We start from the raw sequence: 21365 nt of genomic DNA, 5'->3' as shown, positions 1-21365 counted from the left end.
CAGGTGATATTTTATAATCTGTAAAAAAATGGAAGGTGAGGCTGAATTATTTCATGGCTTCCAGTCCAGCTTAAGCTTTCTGTATCTGGTGGGTTTTGTTGGGGTTTTGTTTTGTTTTTTTTTGTTTTTCATATGTGACATAGGAAATGGAATCAAAAGAGAAAACACAGCGCATGGTGGGGGGAAGCTGGAATTTTTGGGAGAAAGTCCATTTTTCCTCATGCTCCCATAAGATCATAATAACCTTTCACATGAATAATTACCGGGTTATATTTTAACCACATTTGTGATTGTTGGGATATCTGAAGAAAAGTTCTAAGCTGTTTAGAGCAAGAGCATTCCAATCTGATATGGCAACTCTTCCACTACCCCTTTAGGAAATTCAAGGCTAGTACACATTAAATTACATCGTGTACATTTGACTTTCTCCCAGATGGGAGCGAAAAACTTAAGCTCATGAAGGCTTTGGCAACACACAGTGCTGCATGGCAATAAAGATTTTCCATGCAGAAAGTGTAATATTCCTGGAAGTAACAGCAGGTTTCCCATGTTGTCAGACTTTCAAGTTCCCTCTAGCTCCGCTCATACCAGCTCCTTGCTCGCTGATGGAAAAGGCCACAGATGGGCCACACAGCTTCCTGCAGGGAGTTTAGGAAGACTTTTTCCCTCCAAAATACTGCGATGAGTTTCTCCCCTTGGCTGAAGAACATGAAACAGCTGTGAATTACGCAAATGTAGGCAACTTCCAGCTTGAAGAACTGAGAAGGATTCTGAGTCAACCAGCCAGGTACTGGCACATGGGAAGAATACAAGGGTGGTACCAGAAAGCTGAACCCACAGGCAAGACTTTTGCGTGATTAGGAGGCAACTGAAGAGAAAAGACTCACAGGCCTTAACAGCTGGAATAGAACAGTTCAGTTGGAAGGGACCTACAACGACCATCTAGTCCAACTGCCTGACCACAGCTGACCAAAAGTTAAAGCTTGTTATTAAGGGCATCGTCCAAATGCCTCATAAACACTGACAGGCTTGGGACACCAACCACCTCTCCAGAGAGCCTGTTCCAGTGTCTCAGCTATTTTCTGAGACCACGATATTTGATAGTAACTACAGCTACCCACGACGGAGAGTGATTACAAGAACTTAAAGTCCTGCGTTCTTTACTTATTACTTCACTTGACTAGACTATATATGATAGAAACCTCCTGTTTTCATCTTATACCTTCACATATATTTTGAACTTTTCTGAAGCTGTGTTGAGCAGCTGGGACTGAACTCAAAGGTGAAAAGAGTATGTCTTGCTGGTTTTGTAACCTATAGTATTTTTAAATAAAAAAAATCTGCCACAATGATGCCAGGAAATCTGCATTTGGTTTTAGACACTATATTGGTAGACAGTAAATTATCCATGAGCAAGCAACGTGCCCTTGTCGCCAAGAAGGCCAACGGAATTCTGGGCTGCACAGGGAAGAGTGTGGCCGGCAGGTCAAGGGAGGTCATTCTCCCCCTCTACTCTGCCCTGGTGAGGCCACAACTGGAATACTGTGTCCAGTTCCGGGCTCCCCAGTTCAAGAGAGACAGGGAACTGCTGGAGAAAGTCCAGCGTAGGGCAACAAAGATGACTGAGGGATTGGAGCATCTCCCTTATGAGGAAAGGCTGAGAGAGCTGGGACTCTTTAGCCTGGAGAAGAGAAGGCTGAGGGGAGACCTTATTAATGTTTACAAGTATCTAAAGGGTGGGCTGAAGGAGGATGGAGCCAGACTCTTTTCAGTGGTTCCCAGTGACAGGACGAGGGGTAACGGGCACAAGCTGGAACATAGGAAGTTCCGATCAAACATGAGAAAAAACTTCTTTACGGTGAGGGTGACGGAGCACTGGAACAGGCTGCCCAGGGAGGTTGTGGAGTGCCCTTCTCTGGGACTTTCAAGACCCCTCTGGATGCAGCCCTCAATAATATGCTCTAGGCAATCTTGCTTTAGTAGGGGAGTTGGACTAGATGATCTCTAGAGGTCCCTTCCAACTCTGAAAAATTCCGTGATTCTGTGGTTTTATTCAGACCTAAACAACTTCCTTTAACTAGGAAACAACCACAACGTAGCCTCATTATTTGAGTTGCCAGTTGAAGCAACAAGACGATATTTTTCAGTATAGTTCCTCCAGTACTACATATTTATTTTCATAAAGAAAATAATTGGCTTAGGCCAATTTGCTTTCTTGAGAAAATGATCCAAAACATCACCATGTACACCGACTAAATTTTTGCTTCACCTCTGGAAGATCTATTGGTAATTTCTGATTCTAGAAAGTATGTTTTTACAGCTATATGAATACATAGCAATTATTTTTCTACCACTGACATGCTCTCCAGTGTTCTGCTGAAGTGAAAAAAGACTACTAAAGAAGGTACTTTTCTTTGAAAAACCTCATTAAAATTTTTAGCATTTTAACAAAACTTAAAACAAATGACAAAAGCTATTTAATGCTACATGAAAACAAAGGAACATACTAAACAGCTAATGCAAAATTAAGCACATTATTGTGCAAGGAATCGGGGCTAGAAGACAGGTTTGTTGCTATTAGACAGGTAAGTAAGCCTTATCTTTAACAGAAAAAAAATATTAAAGTAATTTCTGATAATATATACATAGAAATATATTTCTAATGTATGCTAGTGTTCGTGCCATGTTTTTCCTCCCATCCCAACTGCTATTTTAGTATTTCAGAAAAACCTGTTGCCTAACATTTAATTATTGAGGACAGCTGATGCAAGATTTAAAACACACTAGAATATCCTTCAAACATTTATGAAATTCTTTCTTACAGCAATGGCTTAGAGTTTAACCTTAGTATAAATACAATGTGTTGCCAAAAGCATTTTACTTGCTTTCTCATTAGTGATGTATCAAATTACTTCTCTCCAATTACTGTATAAAAACATTCATTTAAGTCAGCATGGAGGTTTTCATTAATTTCAACAGCAATGTTAGAGTAACATTAATATCAAGTGTAATAATGTGCTTGTAGCAGTATTTCAAGATGTATAACGTGGATTTTTGACCTTACCCAAGAAAAGAAAAAAGCATCTGTTGCTTTCAGATAAAGGCATTTACTTCTGCCCTTTTTTGCTTTGTGTTTCCCCCCAGTAACACGGAGTCACAATGCCACACTACCTGTCATGGCTTGCTGGTCATCCACCATTAACTTTAAACTTTTTCCTCGCCGAACCACACGCACTGTGTGCCACTCATTATCATTGAGGTTATAGCCAGCAAAAAGGGTTTCTGGACCTTTGCCTGTAGGATATGCCAAACAGTCATTATGCAATCTTTAAATCAGTTTACATGTGAACCTCACAGAGAAAGAGAGAGAGAGAGACAGAGAGACTGGCTGGGCAAATGTTAAAAGTCACATCAAATAAGAAAATCACAAAGTATAAGCAAACCTCAAAACGTAAAGCTACTATGTTAAAACACTTCTATTGTATATTTAACTATATAAACGTATTGTATGCGCACATTTAATGAACCAGGCTGTCATAAATAGGCACAGTCAACACGGATTTAGTTACGCATTTTCCAGTCACATGCAATCCTTTAAGAAACAGGATTACTGCAGCCAGAACAACTTCAGCATGTGTTTACAAGACCGGATTTTTGTTCCTTCATTAAAAATAGTTTGGGTGAAAGATAGAAGTGGTAAATGTGTGTGCACGTGTGCTATATTTTTCTTAACCTATATCAGCTTCGCAGCCTATGTTTGTTTATTAGGACTTCTCAGAAGATCCTCTGTTACCTTATCATCCAGATGACTTCTTAGTATTCAGAACCAGTACCTTCTGATGTTAGCAGACATCCAAACCATGCTTTCCTTTTTCGTTTCAGGGATACCTTTTTCTGTAATCTGCTATTTTTGTAAGCAGTACAACAAACACTTTTGAAGCAAATATAATCCTACTTATAGCACATAGTACTTGCAATAACTGAAATACTCAAAAATCTAGGAAACAGCATATCATTAATACCCAGGAAAAAAAATCTCTCAGAAAAAAATGATTATGGAAATCGTCCCTTGCACTGTTGACCAAAAAGAGAAAGAAAGAGAAAAATCCTGACTATGAACTATCATTGATATGAGTAGGTGATTGACCAAGGACTGAACCAATCAATCAAAACTTCGGTGCTCAGACTCGAATTACTGGACTTATGTGGCGACTGTCGAAAAGGTAAAGCTAATCTGCAATTAACAAATTACAGTCTTGCAAGACAGAGACTTCCCTGGCCTGCTTTTCAGTTCCAGCATAATAAAAGCTGCTGATAACTAAGAGAGACGTATAATATAGTAACATTTGACACGAAAACACGAGGGTCACACTGAGTCAGACTGTTACCTCCACTACATCTTTCCAGGGGACCACATCCCATGTGTCAGCCTGCTATTAAAAAGGGATACGTCACTGGCTCTGAGACTCTCCCACGTTTGTTTCTGAATTCTTCTCCACCCTGTGCAGGCTAACTGTGATGGAAGGGGTCTATTAATAAATGGGTACTATATGACGCTGTCTAGAATCAAAGCCTCTCTGACCTCAGGACTGCACAGAGGGAAAAGACACTAACAGCTTGGTGTAGCTGTTCGGCATATTGGACGGTTTTCATCTCAGACTTTTTCCAATTTCTATCAGCATTTTTTTAATTGCTGATGGTTGATTTCCCTGCTTTTATGTGCAATCCTTGTTATTTTGAGCTTGTCAAGGGACCTCCAGGAATAAAAATACTAGCTACAGCAAAGGCAGTGAGATTCTGAGGACATCATGCTGCTTTCTCTATGCTCCTGTATTGACACTAGGCTCGAAAGCGGTGCAAACCCAGCAGAAAGAGATGTGTGTATACTCACTGATGTCAACTACCTGAATTGTTCTGTTCCTTACGTGTTTACTTTCTCTGACGAGAGAACGACCTTTTTTGCATAAAGCTTAAGTGAATAAAGTTCTCTCTGGATACGGTGATACAGCTACAGCAAATAATGCTCTTTAAGCAATTTCTATTATTGTGTATTTTATTGGGCTTCAACGGAAGCAGTTTCTAACTAGATTTGGGAGAGAAGGCATGGATTTACAAAAAATCCTTAAATGACACAAGTCAAGTGAGAGTCAACATGCCTGCCTAGAAATACACCGCTTACTATTGTTTTAAACATGTTAACCATTCTTAATTTATTAGTCCAACTTTTTTTTTAATTTTTTAAGTAGTTGAACTACTTAGACTCCTCTATCTCACAAATGATCTCTAAAAGACCTAAAAGCATATGCAATTTTAATTTGCCCTCGCATTACAACAACCCTCTGTAGTGTCCCATTCATGTAAAGGTGCCTCAGTGTATATAAATATCAAATCCAACTTGGCTGCTCACATTCATACAGGCAAATATGTCTATTATCTTTTAATGGTTAGGGACTTGTAAACTCTTCCTGTTGTAAAACTAAAGGCCTGTTTTCCTATGTATCAGTCTATTTCTTTCACAAGAGTACTCCGAGTAAAAAAAAAAGGTCAGAACTACCCATGAGCTGCCTTTGTTTGCAATGCTCGCAATCCAAAACTGGATTAAGGGGAGCTATGGTGAAAGGGCTACGAAAGGGATGAACCTGGGTACAACAGACTATAGAAGTAATGCATAGAAAGCAGTCCTGGCCCTGTAGAAACTAGCTACCTTGCATGGAAAAAGGCTTTTCTTTCCTGAAGCTGAACTCTAAGAGAGAAGAGAGGTTTTTGCTTGGTCACAGAGAGTGCAAGGAACTCCAAAATCGCAAGACCCACTGTCTAGGTATTGTGTATGTACCTGTCACATCATGTTGCCTCTCTGCCAAGTAGCATAGTTTTCCATGGCAGCTGGACAGGTGGATGGGGAAGGATGGATGCCCACCATTCCTGTAGAGAACGTAACGCTTGGGCTGCTTCCTGGCCAAGAAAATGCTTTTGCATATAAAAGTAGTAAATGTGCTTGTGAGCAGCGTATTTAGGACAAAATTTTCTAAATGGTTAAGCACAAAAATGTGTAGTCCTTGATAACACGCAAGAGTACAATGACTGCAGAAGGAAACTCTTAACGTACGTTGTTAAATGGCATTGGCCAACCTCAAACATATTTTATACTAGTAGTTAAACATCATATTTTTGAGATCATACAGTTCAGATTCTTCTTCTGTCCTGGTTTATAGTGCCCTAGTTTATAGTGAATCTGCTATCAATCTACTAAATCATTGGCTCTCCAGTCTTATTCTCGCTTTACATTGATCTGATCCCACTTTATTTAAATTACATCAGCAGAAAGTGCTGTTGTATTTTAACATGAATTGGCATATTACCACTTTTGGGGGGGGGGGGGGGGGTTGGGTATTTATTTTTTTTTACGCTCTTTTCTTTCAAAACATTAAATATCTCCCATGAGAAGAAAAGCAAGAACCCTAATTAAAAAAAAAAAAAAAAAAGGAAGATCTTTTTTTTATTTTAAATGGACTGATACTACCCTTCCAACCTTATGTCCCTCCACTCCTATTTCCCATGCTGTCCTTCCTCTGGAACTCATTTGTCTCTTTCTAAACAGGACACAGTTAATTTGCTTCATGTACCCAGCACTCACTTTCTGAGCTATTGATTCTCTCAGACATTAATGCCTTAATAATAAAACTTTCTTCTCAGAGACAGGCAGTAACCTGCAAAAATACACTAAGGATCTTCTCTTGCTTAAGCATGAAATTTATTATCAAGGTCTATATTCAGCTCTTTTCCTATTTTAAAGGCTTAAATAACCACTAGATTTTATGCATCTCTAGTATGAATGGATAGTAGTGAATAAAAAAGTATAGGCGCTTTTATGGCTCTCACAATTTGCTTATAGTCCATCATGCCAGTAAAATCTGCACATCCATTCAAAAGCAGGTAATGGCTTGTACAACCATCTTTTTCATGGGAAAATAAAGACTGTGCAGCCAGCTGATAGAGGTACACATCTTGATGATGCAATTCTTTATGAACAAGAATGTATAAAGTCCCAAACATCCTAAGTTATAACTTCACATAGGCACCCAAAGTCGAGCTTACTTTGTTTTCAGCCCCTCATCTAGAATTTAATTGCCTTTGTACCTCTCTGAAGTTTGAGGAAAAAAAGTACAAACCTCAAAGAAAAATCTTGTTTTCAATGTGCTGAATATTCTAAATGTTCTCTGGAGATTCCGATTCTCTTTCCTATCTTGTGAGGAGCCTGATCAGCCTAATTAAAGCGCTGAAAATTTGCCAAATTCAAATGAGCCTGTTAAGTGATGGCAACACCCATACTTACTTTTTCTCCTATAGATCTCTTTCCTGTTGTACTTAAATTGGGAGATCTTTTAACCCACTATTTGAACAAAATATCATAAAAACAAATTGGTCACTTTGAAACAAGATACTAGCTTCTGGCATTGTACCAAAATACATTCAAAACTAGTTGTCTGAAGCAAACACAGGAACTACTGTCTCTTACAATGCCACCCACCACCAAGGCACATACCAAAATGCTACCCAGACCTGCTTGGAGCATTCAGTTCCATGACCAAAAGTAGATATCAAAAATTAAGTATCGAAAGAAAGACAAAGTAAATAGAGATTAGCAAGGGAGACTGGGTGGTTCAGGGAATGCTATATTAACCTATGGAACCCCAGTTAGTTACAGGCAAACTGCTACAATCTATTTATTGGTCAGTAAAAGAAATGTCCGTGGTTTCAAGCCTAGTATGCTAATGGATAACTATGCATGCTACAGCAACCACTACCAGATGGTATTTCCCATTTGAAATTTGAGAGAAAAGTGGGAAAAAAAGACAAAACCCTGAGATGACTGCAGTTACTAGAGACTATTACTTTGAGGTCAGGGATGCCAGGATTTCAGATGAAATCTTACAGCTAAGATAGTATATACATAGAAGCTGAATTGTAAAGCAAAGGCAGCCGAGTGGCTCTGAGAGATACCTAAGAGTGTTATTGTAAATACCTGATGCAGAACCAGGCAACTTTGTGCCATCTCACTTATCCTGCTTTTCAAGGTAAATCTAACATGCCTGTAGCCTAGGCTTCTGTTCCAGCAAGCAGCCAGTCTCACAGCCACTGTGCAAACCTGGTGAGGCATCTATATTATACCCCAGCTTGCAGCACAAAACGTTCATGAAAGATTCCTCCAGTACTAAATGCAGAAACACAAAACAAACAGGGGAAAGCATCTTAATCCTCAATATCCTTTCCATGGTGGTTGGCCGCAGAAACAATTCTGGTCTTCCGAACCACTCATTTGGAAACATGAATTTAATAAGTCAATTATTATAGTGAATCAACGGTATTTTAAATGCCTGCAGCTGCATCATCCTGAAATTCCCTGAATATGCTTGTTTCTTACTAATAGAAAAACTTAGTTGCCTTTCAAAGATCAATGACACAATCAGTGTATCAGTTTATCATTTAAAGCCAATTGATAAATTAACTTGAGAAAGTCTTATTGCAGGTCAAAAAATTTCTCAACAGTATTTCATTCCTGACAGACTCATATAGAAACTTCCACAGGAACAGCATGTTCACTGAATTGTATTAAGTAAAACATATCAATCTGCACTGCTTGATCAAAATGTTCCAGCCCACAACAGCTTTATTACAGGCAAAATTGCTTTTGGCAATTTGGATAAAGTATTGACAGTGAAGGGTATTTTTATTACTTTTTTAAAACAAAACCTGACATTTCAGAAATTAAAATGAAGCAGATTAGAGTTGCTAATATTGTTCATTAGCCTTCATTTTTTTGATAGATTTGCTCATATTGTTTTGAATAACAGAAATATAATCTTAAATCTGCTTCTGTACATGCACTCACAGAAATTCAAAAAGCTAAATAAGGTACTTTTGAAAAGTCTACTGGCTTCCTCTACATGACTAAACTACAAACAGACTGCATTAAATATTGATTTAGTTCACTAGTAAGGAAAACCAGCATACACAGTGAATGCACTGGGGAAGAAAAATCCATAGAAGGATATAAAAAACAATGAATCCAGGAATCAAGCACCATATTCAGGTCTGAGGACACTAAGTTTTCCATAGTCATTTTCTTGTTTCTTTTCTCTCTTCTCTTTGAACTTCCTTCCCCTGCCCATGGTCTGAGCTGCTCAGTGTTTCCCCTCTCCCAACTTTATAACACCTTTTGCCTTAAGCAAGCTATTTAAGTTGGGATGTGATAGCATACGTACTCATCCATTAATTTATTTAGAGCTGTAATATATTAACTGTTAGTGACAATTAAGGATCTAAATAGAGCCAGTGGATCAAGGTGGGAGGGCAGAACACAGATCTATTGGACTACATTAAATCTAAGGATTCTTGGTGCCTGCAAAGAAAGGTGGTGATGATAAACCGCTGTCTTGTGAAAGCCTGTTCTCTACAAACAGAATGAGGACCACTACTGAATAACACCAAGATGGAGAAAGACAGACCATGAAGTCATAAACTTTTGAGCTGCAAGTCTTGGCCTCTAGACTTTCCTGCCACATCAAAGTATACGTAGAACGCATATACCTTCTCTCAAAGCTGTGAAGTATACTTTGCTGGTTAATAATTGGGTTGAATCATATTTCTTGAAAAAATGGTTTTGAAATTGCAATTACAACTACACGTGAACTCAAGAGTAGATGAGAGGATAAAACTGATTTTGTTACTGCATTAAGAAACGTTTAACCCAGGCTAGAAACATTCCTCAATACATTACTTAAACCATTTATTGTTAGGAATCAGCTGCGTTTTAATTTAGTTTTGTAAGTCATACGTCTAAGCAGGTGAAACATAAACAGCCCTATGGACGTGTAATTTTACTTCTTCTTAGAAATAATGAAAGAAAAGTATCTTTTAAAAGCTAAAACCAGAAGTCAGCTAGATTGCTGTATTTTTAATAAGAATGCAGTTTCTCATTTGTACCGTTCTCTAAGGATCATGACTATCAGAAAATGTGCTGAAGGTACTTAAGTTTTTATGAATCTGCCCTAAGGCCCTGAACTAAAGCACGGCAAAGTCAATGAGCTTGAAACATACGGTTGTTGCTTTTTCAGCTCACTGCTGAACAGTTTCAGGCAAATTTTCAGAAATTATGTTGAACTTGCCAATTGACTTTGCTGTAGGTAAGGTGAGCATGAACTTTCAATACATGGCAGTCCTATGCTAATTTAAAGAAAGCTTCACAGTGCACTATTATTTACTTTGTATTTACTGCAGGTAAAAAAAAGGTGCACTTGCAAAGATCATTACAAACACACTTTTAAGGTCATATCCTGCCTTGAATCACACTAAACTTTTTGAAGTGTGCCCAAAACCTAGGGCTCTGAATTGGGATTCGGCAGATTCACTTCCACAAACTACTTGTGTGACTTTTCGCAAGTCTTAATTTGTTTTTACCTTAGTTTGACATGGCTGTATAATGAAAAATTCCAAGAATTTAAAGCTGAATACGTTTAAGCTTTTTTTTTTTTTTTAAGTAAGTAACATGCACTTAATGCAAACATTTTCAAGTCAACATCTTTGACTTCATTCTACCTAAGATGCGTTAGCAGCACCCTTAGGAAAGCAGCTATATTTCGCAAGCCTTCTATCCCATTTTCTCAGCCAGCTCCCCAGTTCCCAGAACACTCCTGTGGCCGAGCTCGAGAAAAGACCACAGAAGGATGACAGCAAGGGAAGCCTCTGGCCACCAAGGAGAGGAGGGACTTGAAAAACCTGGACTGAGCCACTGCAACAACTCACCTGGACACACGCTGAAACTGAATAATACAGGGGAAGGGGGGGGGGGGGGGTAAATTTGGCTTGATAACTGAAATTGTTTGTTTGTTTTCTGAAGGATAATCCACTATAAGCTAGTGTATTGCACAAGGAAGAACAAAATGGGAAATTTTAATTCATTTGCCATACTGAAATTTTTCCATGCAGAATGCTTGTATTACAGACAGCTTCTTATACTGAAAATTCATTTCAATCAAAAATTCCTTTTAACCCAGTAGAGAAAAGAATGGCTAGTTCATCTGGAGTTATTTGTGTTTGCTTTTTTTCCTCCTGTAACAGGAATAGGATTGAAAATCATAAGAACTGCCTTGGCAACTCCTGTGTAAAATAGTACAAAGACTAACATGAAAACCCAATTTTAAGCAATACCAGAATTCAGGTTTTTAAAAGTAAATATTCATTGTCCTGATACGACTTTAATAGCCTCTGGGATGTCCAATATTCATTAATTCTGTGTGAATTCAGAGTTCAGTCAATAGTACTGATTTGTGAGACGTGGGCTTAAACTAAGGGAAAAAAAGTGATCCTGAAATGAGTTCAAGTTCATTTTCCGCTTTCCCAAGAAGAGTTAAATTTTTACCCCAGAAGACTCATCATTCTTCATCTATACAAGTTACTGTTCAAATACACTGCTTCAGCTTCCAGAGAAACTTTGCTGTCTCCTCTCAACCCGAGAGAGCTGGAAGAACTGTAACTTGGAAGAAGGATTTCACTATGAGACAGCTATCTAAAGAACTTTGTTAACCTGGACCTTAATCACTGATCTGCCAATCACTGTCAATCAGCTACTAAATACAAAGAAGAGTGAAATACACAGCCGCTACAGGGAACGGGTGTGTAGTCACCTATAGCAGATCTCTACGGGTACCCTGATGGTGCTGACACCCTTTATGAGTCTGGAGAACCTGTGCTACTGTTTCCTACTGCTAAATCTGCCCTCTTCCTTTCCACTTAAACCCAGCGAAGGAAAAATAACCTAAACTTACAGTTATTTTTGCAGAAAAAGTTGGTACATACTTGATTATCTTTTTTTTTTTCCCCCTGAGAGAATTGCAATATTTGTTTTACTTTGGTTAGATTATAACCGACAACTGGAAAGAAGCAGAAACAGCTCTGATCACACATTCACCTTTCTGACTTGGATATTGACTGTGCCCATTTATATCAAACCATGGCTGTCAAAACTCTGAAGTACATTTAAAAATACAAGTAAGCACAACTGCAGTATGCTTCTCTGCAATTTACCTATTTATAAAAAAAACATTACCTTTATATTTAGGCAAAACCAAACATAACAGGAAAAAATACACTTAAATATTTCATTTTACCCTTATATCTTGCACATTGTGCTTAAGAATAAGCAGATTGGTAACTGTTTGGCGCAGAAAGGAAAATAATTTGGACTGTGACTTTATTTTAAGAATAAGCTCCTCTTAATTTACAGGTGTCTTCATCCCAAGGCACAGCTGTTATAAAATATGTAACGACTAAATCTCACACTCATATCCTTTTTTTTTAAAAAAAAAAAGAAAACACTGGATTTTGCCTAGTTAAGGGTAAAGAGAGTTTAAAGATTTGTGATTGTTGATTATTATTTAAATGTTTTAAAATATTTTTATACTCATGGATAGAAAAGCACAATTTCTTGACACTGCTTATTCTTGGATGCTTCTACGTAGACAGGAGTCAAGCAAGGAGCACTAAAATAGACCTTTCAGATTATTTTCAGAAATTACAAATAGATGAATGCAAAGGGTGATCCCTGTTCTATAACAAGCCTCCCCTGACTTTCATGGGTATAGGATCAGTCTCTGATTATTTCCCCGACTTACACAACAGACAACATATAAAGCCTATGCTTATTTTCTTGTACAGTCCTAAACTATTACAAAAAATAATTGCAAAACCACACTTTTTCCAATTTGTATATTTCTTCATTGCTATGTCATGTCATTCTTGCTCCAAGTTTATCCTTGGAAAGTGTCGTCACTAGAGCATAATCGTTCATGATTACTTTTAGACCTTTTCTACTTCTGAGGAGCAACCAGTTCAGCTACACAAGATTTCATTCAGAATTCAAGATTCCTGATGTTCTCAATGATACGGGCCATAGGGCACATTAACAGTAGCAGGGTCATATAAAGTGAATACATATCTTAAGATTTTAAAGCTCCAGTACTATTAAAAAAGGGTAAAAAATACACATTAGCAGTCGTTTGTATCTTTCTTATAGAGAAAATTTCTTCTGAAGGAAAAAGACCCTGAATTTTCCAGACTGAAATTGTAGACAATATTGTAATTATTCTTTAAACATTTCTTTGGATTTTGAGTTAGGTCTGATATTCCCTACCTTCAAGAAAGCAATCTGAATACTAATTATCAGGGAACATATACAAGTTTCCCTATAAAAAAAAAAAGCATACTTTTTCAGGATTCCTGAGTCTAAAATAAGATTTAAAAAAATTACTACATACTTATTCTAATAAAGATTTTCTTGGGAACAAAAGTACTCAACTGCCTTAGATACCACGTATGTTTGGGACAGTTTGCATATGTTTAATATGGCATTTTATTAAAGGTAAATTTTCAGCAACTCTTCTAAGCTTGTTCATGTGATTTCTTACCCAAAAGACCAATGTGTGTTTCTTTTCTGCAAACAAGGACATTTTCTGCATTCTGCATCAAATTTTTCACGCTACATTTCAGCTGCTTCTAAACCTATTACTTTCCCAGACATGTATTTGTGGTGGCTAAATGAAACTGAAGGTAACTGTGACATCTGCAATAGTGAGTTTTAGTCTTTTTCATTGTTCACTTGCAACTTTTTGAGAATTTTGTTTTGCAATTATGGCTGCTCAAGCATTTCCATGCTAAGAATATATAAAGTCAAGCATCTTTTGCTGTCTGTTATTTCCAGGCTGTTGCTTGCTGTCTCTTGCATGCCCATATAAAACTAAAAGGGAATGACTTTTAAAATTGAGTAGATGGAATTGATTTCAACATTGAGGGAATCTCTCAAATGGTCTTTTACCATTTTTTAATCTCTTAAGGATTGTGCTCAGTGTCAGTGAATGACAATTTTGTGGTTGAAAAAAAAAAGTCAGCTTCTTGACAGAAGTTCCTACTTGCACTATCTTAAGGTGTGCTGTGTATCTTGGTTTATGTAATTTTAGGAAATCAAGAATCCACGTTGGAGTCTTTTCTAGCTAATGCAGCTCCTTTTCATAACTGATTAGCTTGTCAAGTGACTTTCTAAGTGTCTTCTACCACCTGCAAAATGTTAGCTGGAGATACAAGAATATTTCTTCCCTTGAGAGCCCGTGGCGTACATCTAACATTGTTCTTGCCTAGGAAACAGCATACAAGCTGCTGAAACGTTACGTAGCAAAAACTGCACAGGACAATTCAAAGTACAGCAGTAACCACAACAAATTCAACAGGTAATTTTCACCTATACTCAACAACTATGGAGCTTAAATTTTTGTAAAACTTGAATTTCTTAGATGGTAGTGAGCATACTGCCTATGCTTGTTATTCTTCATTTCTGATTCGATTTCCACAAGTCACGTGTAAACAGTTCATGGCATGTAAGTGAAAGATGGAATTGTTGACTTACCGAGTTGGTCTTTTTTTTCCAGACAGATTTTATTATTACTGAGAAAAGACTTAATGTGCAGAGAGGAACTTTTAACTAATGAAATGTTATTTCTACATACGTGCACTTCACTCCTTGGAAGAAAATCTCACTGAATATAAAATGAATGAGAAATAATACCAAAAAATTAGTATAAGCTACGTTAACCACAGCCCTCTCTTTTCTTTAATAGCTTTTTCTCATTCCATGTCTTGGTCTTCATCTTGTGTCTTGTTGCTTCAGTACTGCCTAGACAAATAACTGCTGAAGAATTCTTTGCACACTTCCCAAAGTGGCATCTCAGAAAGCCAACTTTATCTTGATGTCTCAACTCAACAGAGTAATATCTCCTTTGAAGTGACTTGTCTGATGGATTGAGGCCTAGAAATCAGCTGGAAGGGAGCATAAGTTAACCTCTTGACATGTCACCCAAAAATGAAATGTGCTTGGATGGAAGTTTTAACAACTACCTGAATAAAATTCATTAAAGTTATTGTGAAGAAGAGATAATAAGGAAGCGGTTATGTGGTTCCAGTAATAAGCTACTGAGTGCTTAAAATGTTATGATAGATGTTTCATACATTTTAATAGACACAAATGCAAAATGTGCTAGATACAGAGGAAGTGTTTTTAATAGAAGAAACTGCTCATCAGTGACATGCACTGGGTAGATGCTTTTAACACTATTAGCTCTTCAAAAAAAGCACACTGAAAAATGAATTACTCTTCTTACAACATTAATGGAGAATAATATTGTAGCTAAGTGCTTGCTAGACTTCTTCATCAAGACTGAACTTATGAAATGATGACTTGCTGCAGAGAAGTGAAGCAATGATAAAACAGCCCACCTTTTTGAAACAGTCATGCAGCTAAAACTAATACATACTTACACAGTATTTTCTGCAGACACAATAAAGGAGGGGCCATCAAAATGCCACAGATGGCTCACAAACCAGGTTCTGCAAACTTGTATTTATCCAAATAGGCAGAGAATTCCACTCCTGCGTTAGGACACTACACATGGAAAAGACAGACACAGGCTCTACGCCCATGTACTGTTCATTACTGTCTGTAATCAGATCCCACTCATCTTAATGCTTAAAGGAGTAAGACAATTGCTTACCAGGGGTTTATTCCAAACTTCCAGCATTACAAATGTATAAATGTATCGGAATAATTTTACTTTAATTAAAATTAGTTTGGTACCCCTTTTTTCCCTCCTTTTTTTCTTTCTTTCTTTGATTGAAGAAGAGGTAGTCAAACTTTCCCTAAGCAGCTTGGTTCTTCTAATCACACCAAGGTAAGAAACAGGATCTGATCTGACTCTCACTGAAGTTGGTGGCACTTTTTTTTTTTTAATAATGTGTAAGTGTTCTATTCGTAATATCTATTAATATGAGAGAGACAGATAGAAACTTGGCAATTCACTTCAACATATGTTAGACCTATTGCAACGCTCACCGGCTGTGTTAATGAGAACTAGACACCCCATTGAAACTTCACTCTTTCTGATTCTATACTTCCCCTCTCACTTAACCATATATATCCATTTAATTAAAAAAAAAAACAAACAAAAAAACCCCAAACCAAACCCAAACACTCATTACATTAGTTCTTTACAAGTATATATTATGACAGAGTGATGGCCGTGAGCATGAGATATGTTGATCAGTAAAGCGGTATCTACCTGCAGAGAGATGGCAATTTGTTTGGTTTTCCTTGAAAAGTTCTGGAAATAAGCATGGCAGCGTTGATTCAGCAAGGCTTCTATTCAGAAAAATTTCTACGCATGTTCTTAATATACTTAAATGCTTTCTGAACTAAACTATTAATGATTTCAGTGTCTATTTAGACAGATTTATTAGGAAAAAATCCTAAGTTTCTAACACCTGAAAAAACCTCTTCAAACTGTAATCCTATAATAGAAAGACTGTGGTATTTTTCCATAGAATTTTCATTTATAAGCACTTCTAAATGTTTTTCACAAAAGTATTAACAGATGAGCATCACAACAGCATTATTTCTTAGAAACAGAGAGTCCTAAGAAACAAACGAGGAACTCATGTGAAAAGCGAATAAAGGTGTTTATACATGAAGTCTGATGGTATTTCCAATCTGACTATAGCTTTAGAAGCACTGTCAACTAAGCACATGCAGTATTTTTTCTTAATACTGAATGCTAACAATAATTTTCCTTTTACAGAGCTACAGACCAAAATTTCTTGCCAGTAAGCTCTTGGTATTAAGTAAAAAAAAATAAAAAATTATTCACAACTCTTACTATATATGAAATAGCCAAATTTATTAATGTTTTACCCTAATTTGACTGGTTTCACCAGTTAATTAAGAATTATTTACTTGAGAATTTATTGAAATACTGGCTTGTGTCATCTGCTGCCATCTGTGTGGTAATACTCTAATTTTCATAGAATCTGATTACAAAGTTTAGAATGACTGTACACAGCCCAGCTGATGACAGATTTAGATCACTAGCCATTTCACTAGCCATTTCCTGTTTGCTCGGAACACAGGGTAAAACTAGTGATAAAATGATTACGAAAAGAAGCTGCAAAATAAGAAAGGAAATGGTGCATAAGACAAGAGCTGCTATACTGTATGTTACACCCCAGTTCTGTATTGTCTTGCATTCTGCCTTCGACAATGACCAGCAATTGATGTTTAGAGAAGGGAACAATATTAAGGGATTTTTCCCTAACTATTTGCTGCCAGCTTCTAGCAGCTTGTACTTTATGGGCTTTCTGAGCTAAGGCTGCTTCTAGATCTTCAACTTTAATACAATGACAAACTTCTGTTCCATTAAAAAAAATAAAAATCTTCTTGGGAACATGAGGGTGGTCTTACCAGATGAGACCAGAAGTCCAGCTAGCCCAGCACTGTGCTTTCAACAGCAACTAAGAAAAGCGGGGCCACCGTATAGTAATTACTACTTTAACACAGTCACAGCTTCCGGCGACTAACATATTAGGGACGACTGGAGCTACAGAAACTGCCTTATCACAAAAAGTCTCTTTGAGGTATTTCAATTTCATACTACTTATTAACTTCTTGAGGCTTCTTACAGCTGTATCATCACATCTTTTTAAAAATACACTCATTATCTCAGTTACCTTTTTTTTTCCTAGCTTGTCTACCTTCTCCGAGTAGGAAAGCCAATCCATACTTGGTAACCTGTTGCGGTGCTCTGTATTTTGCCTATTCATCATGAGGAACAGGAATTAAAAACACATGCAGCATTCAAGACGTGGATAAACAATGACTGCACAATAGCATAATGCTGTTTTCTGTTCTGGTCTTACTTCCTTTCCCCATAGCTACTAACATCCTTTGGGATTTCTGGCCACTTCTGAGCACTGAACTGTTTTACAAGAGCTATTTATAAATGGCTGCACAATTTCTTCAGCTCAGTGCTAACAGACTCCATTGCTGTGCTTGCATAATTAAGGTTACTAATTCTAGTATGAATTACTTTTTACATATTAATATTAAACTCCACCTACCCATTTTACTATCCAGTCATTCAGCATTTTGAAATCCTTCAGAAAACCCTCATGTGCAGCATTTAATTTGATTTCCCTAAATAATCTCATTGCATCTGCAAATACTATCATCTCGGTGTTCCTCCTCTTCTCTCAGTCATTTGTGAATCCGTGGGTAGAGATTCCTGTGAGACCAGTTGGCAGCAGAGCTTTACTGTGAAATGACTGCCATTGCAGCCCAGTTCACTAATATGAATGACATTACGTTAGCTTTTATATACTTTTCTCCAGAAGAAAATAGTATTCAATTGCTTTGCTACTACTGATTAGAACATCACTCCTCAATATCCCACAAGATTAGACTGTAACACCCACTTTCTGTCATGAAAAAAACTGTAAGGATAATTTAAATCACTAGTCCTGAAATGTTATTAAGTCATCTTGCTTCTCGAAAGCTAAATGGGAAAAACATAAAAGTAAAACCAGAGAAATTTAGGACTTGCTACTTGATGAAAAGCTTACTTTCTGCTGCTTCTTCCCATTAAAGTAGTAGAAAAGCCTAGTCCTTCTGGAAAGTCCTTTTATGAAAGATTTGATAGGACCTGTATCAACTAGATACACACAACTCCCTTGCATGTAAATCAGGATTTATTAATTCAAGACAATCTGTTCGTATAGATCTAGCACATCCTGGAGGCTGCTTTGTCCCTGTTGGTAAAATGAGGGGTTACACGCTTGCAGCAATCTCTGCTTTCCTAACCTCCACGAGTCCTCTTGTCATATTTTGGAGGATCTCCTGCTCCTCACTCCCCTTTAAGACTTCAGGCTGAAGCTTCAGAGGGAACAACTTCAGTCACTCCAGACCATGCCCTCGGGCTCTGCTGGTAACACGTTGCACACCAGCTGATATACGACCACACCATGGCCCTGAGTCATATAGCCCCACATATACACTAAATTGAAAACTATCCATACCTGGCCTTGTAAAATTGAACTGTGCACTGAAACATCACAACTGGAAAGTCGCCTACTTCTCAGCAATCTTAAAGAAGTTTCTGAAAACATATACGTGATAGTGCTAAAAAAACCGAGTCATTATCTGAACATACATCTAAGGATTTTTTCATCACCAATTGGGGCAACTATCCTTATTGTATGAATTTTCAAATTCACTTAAATAACCATATGTTTAAGCTTATACTGCTGCCTTTTCTTACTGTGTTTGGCTGTTGCAGAGCACACCAGTGTGCGTTGAGAAAGCCACAGATATACTACTATTATATATTTGATTACTGAGGCCCCCGTTCAATCACTTATATCTTTAAAGTACCATAAATAGAATGTGGGACTTAAGAAGATAAAAGTAAGATGGATGAAAAGAGTGAAAAGAAAGGAAAGAAGCATACACACAAAAAAGAAAAACATCTGTTTTCTAGTAAGTGAACTTGAAATGATATTTTATTGACAGTCTGCCAGAAGACTAATGGCAATTTTCTCCTCTGCTAGCTAAGAAAAAGCAAACTCAGATGAGGTTTTATAAGCAGCAAGTAGAATGCAGGCACAGAAATAAACTTCATTGCTGTCCTTCATGTAGGCTAGAAGCACTGATAGAGAGAAGCCTTCAGTCCCCAGCAGCCAACCTTGACAGCTTTGTCAGTAAGGAGGAAGTAAATATGATAGACCCTTAAATGGTCAGCCAGCAAATCTAAAGCACTTATTTTCACTTTAATTAGGGTTTGAGCTTTTGTTTGCTATGTTAATATGATAATTCTCTCCCACGCCCCAGCAAAGCAGGTTCAGGCCTGAGCTAGGGAGGAACTTCTGGGTGCCTCACCACTGGCCTTGACAAATTATACACGTGCAAGACTCTTCTCAAGATTTCTTTATAATTAGCTAGTTGATTCAAATTTTCCTATGTCCTTTATTAGTTCAAATTTCTATTTATTTTTTTCTCTTAACAACTATAACTGGATAAGGAAGGGGTAAAAATGGCTGCCTTCTAGATAACTTGGGTCTTTGCAAGATTTCTGTGTTTACCAAAGCATACATTTTAGCTGAGAAATCAGTATATCACAAGACTGATCTCTTTTTCAATCACTCATTAAGGGGGAGAGCTCACCCTCAGAAGTCCAGTATACCTTCACTGTTACCTTCTCAGAATCCTCTCTCAAGTCAAACTACACCCACGTGAAATTTCACAAAAAGCCACAAGACAAAACAGACTGCAGACCTTTGTTATCTTACATGAATGGTCAAAAAGCACAGCATCTCCTCAGCTGGCACGTTCTAATATGTATCCTCTTGATATTCAGTGTCTTTTCCTTAAGCTTGAAATTCCCTAAAACTAGGCCTCTGATATTTCCTAGGTTCAACTTACAGCTTGCATCATGAGAGAAGGAAAATAGTAGTGATGTATATAACTGAAGATGCAGACATTTACCCAGAAACCCTTCCAACATTTCCCTTCAGATCTCCGAAATATCTCTTCCTTAGCTGATACAGATTAAGCATCTCAAGAAGTGATGTTTCTGCCTTTCTGTCAGTAACGTGTATTTTTCCAGGACGTTCTTACTTAGATGTAGGCCAGATGAATTCACTTTGGGACAGCAGAATTCTGCATTACTGAAAAAAGCAATCCATTCTTTCTACCAGAGATTGTTTTTCTACTTTCTCCGTTCCATTCCTGCCTCCCTCCCCCCTTTTTTTTTAATTCTACAGCAGGTGTTCATACGTGTCATGTGATAAAACTGCTGAGAAAACTGCAGCAAGTTAAAATTAAAAATTTTGTTAACGGGTCACTTTAGTCAAATTCACCACATGGACACCTGAACATTTGTGCTGGCAGCAAAGCAATAGGCAATGCAAAAGCAGGGCCAGCAGACAGGAAGAGGGTTAGAAGAACACAATTTTAAAGTAAATGAAAAACGTTTTAAGAGACAGGTGAAATTCTGCAGCACAAAACCCAAAGAATGGTATATGAAGCATTTGAAAAATGATTAGCAGTGGCCCTGCTGGTTCCCTTTGCCTTCTCAGCTAAGTCACTCCTACCATTCAAGGAGCAGAGATGACTTTTCTCAGAAATATTTTTGAGTGTTAACATTTATCAGCATCTGGGAAATGCCTACTGCTTTAGGGTCTCTCCTAACTGGCTTCTGTGGCTGTACAGAATAAATTATGGGCTGTCCCTTAACTACTTCAGTCCTCTTGATTATGTTTACGCAGGCTATTTTTCTTTCAAATCTGAACTCTTTTTCCCCAGCCTAACTGTTTTCAACCTCACTTCACAACAGAGTGCCTGAAACAGGATACAGGCTGGTATTAGTGCAGCTTCAGGACTAAGTACTAAGGACTCCAGTGAGAGGCTCTGAGTGAAGAAGCAGTTTTCCCTTTTTGTG

The 21365-nt window shown here is 37.6% G+C and overlaps 1 protein-coding gene across 24 annotated transcripts in view; it reads right to left on the bottom strand.

The window, feature by feature from the left end:
* Positions 1-21365, bottom strand: part of NRXN1 (neurexin 1) — a 710395-nt gene that overhangs the window by 379526 nt on the left and 309504 nt on the right. For all 24 annotated transcript variants that reach the window (XM_063328064.1, XM_063328065.1, XM_063328076.1 and 21 more), the window contains one exon: positions 3172-3294. In XM_063328064.1, the coding sequence (XP_063184134.1) occupies positions 3172-3294 (123 nt within the window). The remainder of the gene's footprint in view (positions 1-3171; positions 3295-21365) is intronic.

This window comes from Chroicocephalus ridibundus, chromosome 3 (genome assembly GCF_963924245.1).
Source record: "Chroicocephalus ridibundus chromosome 3, bChrRid1.1, whole genome shotgun sequence".
NCBI lineage: Eukaryota > Metazoa > Chordata > Aves > Charadriiformes > Laridae > Chroicocephalus > Chroicocephalus ridibundus.
This window is presented reverse-complemented; position numbering and strand designations above follow the sequence as displayed.